This window comes from Platichthys flesus, chromosome 5 (assembly GCF_949316205.1).
Source record: "Platichthys flesus chromosome 5, fPlaFle2.1, whole genome shotgun sequence".
NCBI classification, from domain to species: domain Eukaryota; kingdom Metazoa; phylum Chordata; class Actinopteri; order Pleuronectiformes; family Pleuronectidae; genus Platichthys; species Platichthys flesus.
The window spans coordinates 15,720,150-15,731,078 of NC_084949.1; the positions used below are offsets into that span (position 1 = coordinate 15,720,150).

The 10,929-nt window shown below is 41.4% G+C and overlaps 1 protein-coding gene across 2 annotated transcripts; it reads left to right on the top strand.

Moving 5' to 3' along the window:
* The first annotated feature begins 899 nt into the window (after nt 1-899).
* Nucleotides 900-10,363, top strand: hgsnat (heparan-alpha-glucosaminide N-acetyltransferase). 2 transcript variants are annotated; one of them, XM_062387844.1, is made up of 18 exons: nt 900-1,125; nt 1,907-2,022; nt 2,153-2,289; nt 2,766-2,884; nt 3,028-3,097; nt 3,372-3,441; nt 3,899-4,002; nt 4,336-4,412; nt 4,558-4,588; nt 5,120-5,280; nt 5,422-5,537; nt 5,654-5,775; nt 6,425-6,551; nt 6,744-6,830; nt 6,943-7,020; nt 7,180-7,250; nt 8,043-8,155; nt 8,341-10,363. In XM_062387844.1, exons 1-18 carry the CDS (start codon nt 918-920, stop codon nt 8,520-8,522), a joined length of 1,989 nt encoding a protein of 662 aa, XP_062243828.1. In that variant the 5' UTR covers nt 900-917; the 3' UTR covers nt 8,523-10,363. The 2 variants fall into 2 exon arrangements, with proteins under 2 accessions (XP_062243828.1, XP_062243829.1); XM_062387845.1 differs by lacking the exon at nt 900-1,125 and adding an exon at nt 1,359-1,626.
* Nucleotides 10,364-10,929: the final 566 nt, after the last annotated feature.

A 10,929-nucleotide genomic window follows, 5' to 3' on the forward strand; every position in this document is an offset into this window, starting at 1 on the left:
TGACTTTAGTTCTCACAAAACATCTCATACAACGCAAATTAATGAGGCACACTGCATGTGACTATGCAGTATTCTTTCATTAGCAAAGCTCATTCAGGACAACAGCTGGAGTGCAGAGGAACCCAGCAGCCAGCAGGGGGCAGCCTCAGGACATCACATGGAAACAAGCAGCAGCAGGCTGTGATTCTTGAAAGGCGTTAGAAGACAAGGCAGGTAACTACTGGGTTATTCTCTAACAATAGGTTTTTAAAGCATGTTAAATCATCCAGTATCTAAAATCCAAAAATATAAAAGTAACTTTCAAGTGAGGCTGTCAAATATATGTAGAAAAGTAGAAAATATTTTCTCTAAAGCTTTGCAGCATACAATGACACAGACAGACAAACACACACGATAATTTGTCCATCCTCTTTGTGTAAGTGTAATTTCCCTATTTTAAAGTGGAAAAGAGTTTGAATTGTAGTGAACTAACAGAGGTAGAGAGTGTAAATCCCAAAAAACAAAGCTGATGATCTGAGGGTTAAAGACTGAAATGTTAGGGACAATTTGTGCAACAGTTGTTTCGCCCTAATAAAAATCCCCGCCATCCTCATCCATGAGTTCGGACCCAGCTCCTGTGTCCCCTGGTGTCCTGGTTCCACGCATGTCCTTGTGTGTGTGTGTGTGTGTGTGTCCGCGGCGCTCCCCGCTGCTGCAGGTGCGTCCCGGGGTTAGAGGATGATGGTGTGACCTTACTGTATTGTTTTACATTGCATGTGTCATGATGAATCAGTCTCTTGTGCCGCCCTCTCGGCAATTTGCGCCTTGGAAACCGCCTATGTCGCCTGTACCAGGAGCCGCCCCTGATTGAACCTTTGAGGAGGTCAGCGGCCTGGTTGCGTTAATAATGAACTTTGTCCCTCCTCGCTCCCTCTACAATGTCAAAACAAGAGAGGGTCGGAAGTGGAATCAGTTATGGAAAAGGGGAAACTGAAGAAAAGTCCAAATCCACATCTTCTGCCGAGGGGGGGAAACAGCACAGTCAGACAGACATGACACGACTAGATAGATACATGTTTGTCCTGGCTGCCACTGCTCTGCTTGTAGCTGTGTGTGTGACTCCACTGACGGCTGAAGCTTCTGCCTGTGAGTAACCAGAAGTGTTCCCCACTGAGAACAACCAGAGCTAAGTAGTTAGCAACACAGCTAGCTAACGTGTCAACACTTGTTTACATGAACGCCTGCCTGTGTGTAGAACACTTCACCAATGAATGAAAGTCTCACTCCTGGAACATGTGAAAATAGACCATAAAGCCCATAAACAAAGGTTTTAATAGGCTCGATTAACACTTGCTAGCTAGGAGCTAACTCTAGATCAGCATCGAATGGAATACTCCATTCCGCAGAGGAAGCATGTTTGAACTTCCCTCCTGCGGTTGTCGCACGGATTAATCCAGCATGTGACTATGGGGCTGTGCTGCCGGGACTCACAACCCTCTCACATGCTTCCCTCCTCAGACACAGCTAGCTGCTAGCTGCCTGTAGCTCACACTTGGGCTGGACTGGTTCTCCTCTCCAGAGACCTTTCTGTAGAGCCAGCTCACTCTTATGTATGGAGTAAGTTTCTCACTGAAACATCGCTTTAAGGTGAGTTAGTGAGAGTGGCTGTAGAAAAGCTTTCAGGGTTTGTTTATCTCTCGTCAGTTCAAGTCCATGTTGAGTCATGGTAGCTGTAATTAATCTACGTTCAGGCTTTGGTTCCAATCCAAACCCAGTGTTTCCAGTTTCTTGATGATTCAGATGATATCTACAGCTGTGTCTGCTCAGAGGGGTGTGGTCAGACCTACTGTGGAGCTGCAGCATCATCTGCATGTGTTTTCCTCCTGCACAGCAAATGCATTTCATCTGTTGTCTCTTTTCCCCCTAGCTGGCGCGACCCATCACAAACACAGGGTGCTGAAGATGGACGAAGCATTTCTGAGAGTCAACAATGAGCTGGGCTCTGAGGTGGTGGTGTCCTGGGTGTCAGAGCGCTGCTACCAGGTACACTCACTCACACACCTAATATTTGACTTGAGGTTGTTCGGTGGTTATATAGCTTTTATTTCAGATGGGAAGGAGGATGTTATTTTATTTTTGTATATCTTCCTGATCTTGTGTCTTTGTGAGCTAGTGTTTGTACCAGCAGCTGGGAGTTTTACCAGCTGCATCCAGTCCTGGAAAGCCCAGTTCGGCTGACTTTGTTGTGAGCACACAGCATGAAATAACACTACAGCTCAACAGCACCCCCGTCAACCTGCAGCATTGCACGTAAGTGTTATAAGACTGACATCTTTCCAATAAATAAGAATACGTTTTTTTTTTTACTTTATACAGTAAATGTACAGGAATAGTAAAATTTATATAATTGAGTGAGTAAATGGTCCCAAACAAGTAACTTCTATAATTTGTAGATATGCAGTCATGTGACAGTACTCCATAGCTGGGATAATCATGAATGAATGAATATAAAAATGTTGGGTCTTCACAGATCCTTAACAGTCGAGATGTTGTGCCACGTCTTCAAATAAAATACTGTTTGCATATCCAACCAGCATATGAGGAAAACACAATTTTTAAATTGAGCAAGCTGTAAAATTCATGTCTTGCACATTTTATCCATGTGAGTGTGGTGTGTTGAATAGTTATCTTGTTACAGAAAAACTGTTGAATGAAAGTTTACATCCTTCATATATTTATAGTTTGGCTGGTTTTCTATGTTTAAGCGTAACATCTTTCATCCGTAGGGTTCCCTTCCACTTTGGGGAGCACGGGAACTACTCTCTGTGGGTGAAAAATTTCAACGACTCCTCAGTGGGGAATTGTTCGGTAGTGACTGATGCGGACCCCATCAACAGCTACATACGTGAGTCAACCTAACACTTTCATTCGCTTGTGTGACATGGAAATATGTCGTCTTATAAGTGTTGTTATAAGTGCTTAATTCACCCTTATAACATTGTCCCATGTACACGCTACATCTAACTGATATTGTTCCACTCTTCACAGCGATATTAGTGGCTTTTCTTATCTTTGCTGGACTGATCTTGATGTCCTGCATTGGTAGGATAATATTAAGGTAATTAATCTTTATGCACCTAATTCCCAGATAGAACTGGGATAATACCAACAACATCAACTCTGCTAATGATGTCTTATTAATGTAACGATAACAAGATTTCATTAGATTTGTATAATTAGTTAGATATTTGTTGTGGTCCTGTAGAATAATAAAAAGTGTAAACAAAGATCATTACTAAGCCCCGAGATGCACTGCCGCTTTATTTAGTGTATTGTGCCCCTTGAGCTTCTTATAGAAGTACTCTTAACCTGGTTGAATACATCTTGTCCAGGCTTGATGCGGTGAGGAACATCCTCTTCCGAATTACTGGCTCGATGGAGACGGAGAGGCTCATCAACTCTGTGAGTGTTAATATGTATGGAGCTTTTCATTACACCACACGAGTGAAGCAGCTTCGTTTTCATGCTGTGACTAATATTCTAGATATTCTACAGTGTTCTACACCCTGTGTATTTTTTACTTTGCACAGTGGAAGTTTTTTATTTTATTTAAATGTGACACTTTTATTATTAAATGTCTTAAATAACATTATGCATACATTTGTTAGAAAAGTGCATTATTTGCCTCTTTAAAATCCACAAATGTATATGGAGGCTTCCTTACTCGCTCTCATCAAAAATATTAAATATTAACTCAAGTACAATGAATAGTGACTCAAAATCATTTAGAAGCTGCTTGTGACTTTCATCATTTCATTTAATGTTGTTCCTCAAACAAATGGTTTTAACCGCTGTGCATGACTCGTGTCTTTGTGCAGAAGTGTTTTTACTTATATTTAACTGTAATTTCACCATCCAGGAACTGGGCTCCCCTGGCAGGACAGTGCCACCAGTGACTGACACCATTCTCCCTCCTCCACCCAACCCCAGCAAGAGGCTGCGATCCCTGGACACATTCAGAGGGTAAACCCCTCTCCACATCCCCTCACCCCCCTTCACCCCTGCAGCTCGACTTGCTCGAAGAAATACTGCTTCTTATTTGACTGACCACTTAATCTGATGTGTGACACTGTGTCATTGGGTTCTCGGTGCAGCGTGACATTTTTGCAGCTGACACCAGAATAGTTCAGTAGTTAATGAACCCTTACTAATTATATTAACAAGGATGCAGTTTACTGAAGTAGTAAATTTGTTTCAAGCGACATTTCTCTCAAAGCGAACCCTTCAGCTGTATTTCTCTAATCTCTTGCTTGTGGTGCTTTTCAGTTATGCTGCATTTTCTGTGTTTCCTGTCAGAATTTCCTTAGTCATCATGGTGTTTGTGAACTATGGAGGGGGCCGATACTGGTTCTTCAGGCACCAAAGCTGGAATGGTGAGCCCCGACTGGTTCTACTTTTATTGTTGTTCTTTTAAACCATGTTATTAGTTCCTCCCAGATATTTGTAAGCTGGGAGCAGTATTATCCTTGGTATTGTATTCAATGTATAAACCTGTGTTTTCCACTTGTCTCCTCAAAGGTCTAACTGTTGCAGATTTAGTCTTCCCTTGGTAAGATCAATTTCTACAACAGATTTGCACTAGTATGTCTTAGTTCTGTAGGTTAGTCAACCCCACTTATTTATACAGCCCTTCTCAAAACAAAGTTACAAAGTGATTCACGAACAAAAAACACGTAGAAAATACATTTTAAACAACTCTGTCCTCTTCGTCTTTAGCTGAGAATCTGTAACAATTAAAAGGCCCCTACCAGAGGATCTCAAAGTGAGACCAGGGTTGTATTAGATAAAAGATCACAAAGTTATCTTAACAGAGTGCAAGAACCACATACCCATTCAACCCTACCCCTGTAGATTAGCTGAATTTGCCCATGTGAGGTGCAATGCAGTTTCCAGTGATTTAAGCATCCATTACCTCCTGTCGTGTTTTCCCAGCTGGTGTGTTGGGTAGCAAACTACAGAGGTTTGTTCTTTTGCAGCAAAGGAGACTATATTTCATCTGTCAATTAAAATAATAAAAGTTTTACCCGTTCCCTTGAACGCACTTCTCTGTTCCTCACGCTGCGTTTCCCTTCTCCACCAGGTTTGTGTTTATAATGGGGACATCCATTGCAATGTCAACCAACTCCCTGCTGTGCGCAGGCTCCACTCGCTGCTCACTTCTGAGGAAAACTGTGTGGAGGAGCCTGCAGCTCTTCATCATCGGTGTCTTCATTATCAACCCAAACTATTGCCAGGGACCATGTGATTATAAACACAATTATTACATGTTGATGACAAAATCCTAAACCCCTTATTTAAACCATTATTTAACTATTATTCTTTGGTGTAATTTGTTTCTGTCTTGACCTGTTTGCTCCCACTCCCTCCTCATCCACACCACAGTATCTTGGGACAACCTGCGAATCCCAGGGGTGTTGCAGCGCCTGGCCTGGTCCTACCTGGTTGTAGCCTGCCTTGATCTGCTGGTGGCAAAGGGTCACCTCGACATCCTCACGACGGTCAGCCAAAAGCTCCGTTTTACCCACGTTCTTTAACCTTCAATTTGTTGCTCTGCTGGCACAAGACTGAAATAAACTCAAACTTAAGTGTTTGATTAATGATTGTGTTTTTTCAGAGTGCTTGGTGGTCCCCCTTCCGTGACATCTTGCTGTACTGGCCTGCCTGGCTGTGTGTGATCCTCTTAGAAATCCTCTGGTTGTTCCTCACTTTCCAACTCCCGGTTCCAGATTGTCCAGCGTGAGTCTATCAGGGCATGTTTTTGTGTCTCTTTGTGTCCATGTTATAAGGAACATTTCCCAGCAAGCAAAACGCAATTGTCTAGTACCAATGAGTATTTGTGTCATTGCTCTTTAGTCTTATTTCTGTGTGCTTTTATAATGAAGTAACATTTAATGGCAGTTTGGTCTGATATTCAGATATGTTTCACTCATGTTTTTCAGTCACACGTTTTCAAAACTGACAAATGGTAACTTTTTGCGTAGATTTGTATTTTTAGTTTTCATTTATTTACATTTACTCAACAATGATGAAACTAGTACCTTTTTTAGAGAGCAAATTTAGCAGATTTATAAATGCAGGTAAATGCACTAGAAAGAGGGGTTTGACCCATTGCCAGAAGAAGATATTCACCAAGGTTTCCGTCTCTGCCGATCGAAGATGGAGCCGATTAAAACCTTTTTTTAAAAGCAGAGTTCTGGGATTGCAGACATAAGCTATAAAAAATAAAAACTAATGATTAGTGGTTGAAAATTAATAAAGAGTCAAAATTTATATCAGATCTGAAAAATTGACTTCAGTCGAGCTTGTATTGGTTATCAAATGGTATCCTTCCTCTCGATGGCCGTTATCCCACATTATTGACACTAGCTTCACCTCTTTTCAACAGAGGCTATCTGGGCCCAGGTGGGATTGGGGACATGGGCCTTTACATGAATTGCACTGGTGGAGCGGCTGGTTTCATTGACCGTTGGCTGCTGGGAGAGAACCACATCTACCAGACTCCGTCGTCACGGGTCAGTGACCACACACGTTCTGTCTTTTTATAACTTGGGATGTGAAAATTTCATGCTGACTTCTCAGGTTTCTCTCTCCCAGGCTAACACACATTTCTAACTCCCACCAATGTTGACTTGACAGGTGATGGTGGGTTAAACTGCACCAGAACCTATTTACAAGTTTCCACTTCTGTTTCCATTCTAATTCAGGTGATTTATGCAACTTGCATGCCCTTCGATCCAGAAGGTGTCCTCGGCAGCATCAACTCTGTCCTCATGGCTTTTCTTGGTTTACAGGTTTGTCACATGAAGTTGTCTCTTTCTTTTTGTCTCTTTCTCTTTTTTTGGTCATATTTCTAATGTCTAAATTGCCATTGATAATAATTTGTTGTGCATTTAATTTCCCCAGGCAGGGAAAATTATCTTACACTACAGAGATGTCCACACAAGTATAATGTCAAGGTTTCTATTATGGGGTCTCTTTTTGGTAAGCACTTTATGTTGCTATATCACGTTTTACATGTGTATTAAAACAGTTGCTGTTCAATGAATCATTGCACAATGTCTTTGGCATTCCCCAAACACATTTATTTCCGGGACCATTTCCCTTTCTTGATTTTATAATAAACTGTCTTATGACTCTCAGGGAGCCATATCAGCAGTTCTGACCAAGTGTTCCACAGACCAGGGCTTCATTCCTGTCAACAAGAACCTATGGTAACTTTTGCTTTCATGCACTTTCAAATGGAACATGGTTTGGGCAGCATTTTAGTTAAACCGCAGCTGTTGACTGAATGTTTGGGGAAGTTCTAACTGTCCTAAATATACATCTCATCATTGAACACACACACTTTCCATCAAAGAAATGAAGTGAGACATGGTAAGATTTTTACCAGCCATGATAGTTCATTGCTCAGCACAGTCAGAGGTTGTTGAAGTTCATCAGAAGGCCCTGTTATAATAATCTATCCACTACTTTCAGAAATCTCAGAAGTCTGTATGTGGCTCGTACATCTCCAGAACCGTTCATCTTATCAGCTTCACACTTTACATTTGTATTGTTAAGGGCTCAAGGAAGTGCCATGTTGAGTGTGATACGATTTTGAGACATGATACAGATATAAACACGGGACATATTTGATCATGACAACTGCGTGTTCAGGACAACAATTACTGAGTCTCCAGTTCAGGGTTCTGCGGAGAAGAGCTTCACCAAACTTTGCCAAAGGGCTGAACAGTTCTTTGTGCAGCAGCGGGGGATCAGCTACGGGGTTCTGTGTCTCATTTATTGCACGTCACCTTAACAGTTTCAGAAATATTAGCTGCAACCAGCATCACCACGGGCCAAACATACAGGAAGGTTTAGAGCGGCCACTGCAGTGGTGTGCTGTAACTTTCAGGTTTGGAGTTGTGTCTTAAACCAGAGAGAAATTGTAGCAGATCTCTGGACAAAGGAAACTAAAGGATGTCTTTAACACTTGTGCATGGTTCTGTCCTCTTGCTTTCTAGGTCTCTGTCCTATGTGACAACACTGGCCTGTTTTGCCTTTGTGCTGCTAGTGCTGCTCTACTTCATAGTGGACGTACAGAGGTGGTGGTCTGGAGCACCTTTCTACTACCCAGGTTTGTAATATCATCAGACATAAAGACCCTTGATATGATTTGAGAAATCAGGGTTTTGTGGTTTGCTTTTACCAATTATAAAATGAGTAAGTCTATGAAACCAGTCGGGCATTGTCTGTCTTTTAATGTACTGAGAAAGAAAGTCTGCCAAATGTACTAACTGCAAATTCTGTCTAAAATTCTAGGTATGAACTCCATCCTGGTGTATGTGGGTCATGAGGTGTTGGAGGACTACTTCCCCTTCCGCTGGCGTATGGCAGACAGCCAATCCCACGCTGAGCACCTCATCCAAAACCTTGTGGCTACTTCCTGTTGGGTGCTCATCGCCTATGTGCTGTACAGGAAGAGGATTTTTTGGAAGATATAGAGGGACCCCTGAATAATGATTCCTTCGAGTAGCAGAGGACATTGATGACATCAGAATTGCTGGAGTCCTAATCTGAAAACCTTTGGAGCACAGATAACCGGGGACTAAAGATTAATTTCGGCAAAACGATGCTGTTTCTCTGTCTCTGAACATATATGGGGTTCTTCGTTCAAACTCCTTAGACACAATTTTTTACGACCATTAATGTTTAACAGCTTTTCTCCCCCCAAAGATCTTCAGATATGAAGCGGCTCATATCTCCACTGACTCAGGAAGAACTTGTCCAAGAATAGTTAGAGAATTGGAACACTGACATTGTTAATCCACTTTTTGACTTTGTGTTATTAATTCAGGGTTTCATTCCTCACCCTGTGACACACACTGTGTTAAACAAGCGCCTTGTTAACTTCCCTTTCTTCTGCTGCCACCATAATTACAGCATTTCTCTGAAAGCTGAAGTTTTTTTGGTGAGGTTTTGTGATCATTTTCCACTAAACGAGGTGGAAGTGATATTTAAACAAAAGTGAAACAGTGTGTCAAGATTTTGAAGTAAGAAAGTTTTGCCAAATTTAATTATTCATTATTGTAGGGTAGACAGCTCCTCTCAATCCTCAACTCCTCTCAATCCTCAGCTCCTCTCACTACTCAGATCCTCTCAATCCTCAGCTCCTCTCACTACTCATATCCTCTCAATCCTCAACTCCTCTCAATCTTAAACTCCTCTCAATCCTAAACTCCTCTCAATCCTAAACTCCTCTCAATCCTCAGCTCCTCTCAATCCTCGGCTCCTCTCACTACTCAGATCCTCTCAATCCTCAGCTCCTCTCAATCCTAAACTCCTCTCAATCCTCAGCTCCTGTCAATCTTAAACTTCTCTCACTACTCAGATCCTCTCAATCCTCAGCTCCTCTCAATCCTAAACTCCTCTCAATCCTCAGCTCCTGTCAATCTTAAACTTCTCTCAATCCTCAGCTCCTCTCAATCCTCAGCTCCTCTCACTACTCAGCTCCTCTCAAGCCTCAGCTCCTCTCAATCCTCAGCTCCTTTGCTAATCAAGGATCCAATGTTGTGATATGAGATGCTGTATTTTACCAAGTACTGAGGGGAAGTGAAGGAGGCCACATCCGCTGACTGTTGAAACCCATTGAGGTTTGCTGGTTTTGCATTTAGATAAAATGCATGTTTGTCATCAATAGGTTTACAAAAACAGAAGTCACTGAATTTCCCTTTTTATTTTATTACAAATGCTCAATTTGACTTTTGCCTTTCCAGAAATGATTTGTAGTTCTTAAATGAGTCATGAATTTCCATAAAGAAAGTTTGACTTTTTTTGTTTTTCATATTGTAATTAACAAGATTATAGATATTGTTTAAATAACGTTATTCAGTTCAGTGGTAATGCAAACTACAGCAGGCACCATACAGTTGAATAAATACCAGAAGAGTTTGATCACATGCTGAATATAAATAACTGTCAAAGTGAGAATTTATAACAGGACTGTTTTGAGACTTCATGTTTTTACTGGGTTTCCCTTTTAATCTGCCACAGAGTGTATATTTAATTATGTCATATGTCACTATACAACTGTTACCATTACTCCCACCATACTGTTTAAATGTTCCCCATCTCGGACATTATTCTAAATATAACTCCTGTGAACTGACTTTACAAAACCACATGTTCTGTATATAGAGGATCTTAAGCCTGAGAGAGATTTTTTGATAATTGTTCATCTTGACTGATGGAATTCATTTTCTTGTACTTTTTATACATAGAATCTTTTTTTTTACATTCACAATTTTTAATAGTTATATCATGTAATATATCATATTCTCAAGTACTGCTGCTGTTCTCTCTTTATTAATTACTACAAATAATATAATACATATATAAAAACAAGGTGAGCATGTCGCACAATGCATTGTAAAGATGCAGAGGAGTTGAAATATATTTGCTGGTATATGTAGTGGAGCAAAAAAGGGAAAAGTACCTGAAAATAAACTTACCAAAGTAAAGTAGAGAAACAGAAAGTACCTCCCAGCGCTGTATAAAGGTCATGTGAAGACGTTTAAATGTCTGTGTTAGTGCTTGTGATAATAATCTCCAGGCTGTGTACAGAGGTGTGAGGTTGTGTGTATTGCTCAACGAGCCTCAGTGAGTCGTGGGAATCGAGTTACAGTTCGGCTGCCATGTTAAAAAAAAACTAAAACAGCACTGAGGGGCAGTTCTCGCGATATCTCCGCTCCGACTCCATTCATGTCGACGGTGAGAGTTTTCCTGCTCTCGCGCGAGCGCGCAACTTTCCCACGCCTGTTGTTTTGGCGTCTGTCCTCCCCCCTCCCCCTCCACTTCTTCTCACCCCTTTGCCCCGTCACCCCCACCCTCTCTCTGACTCTGTCTCTCTCT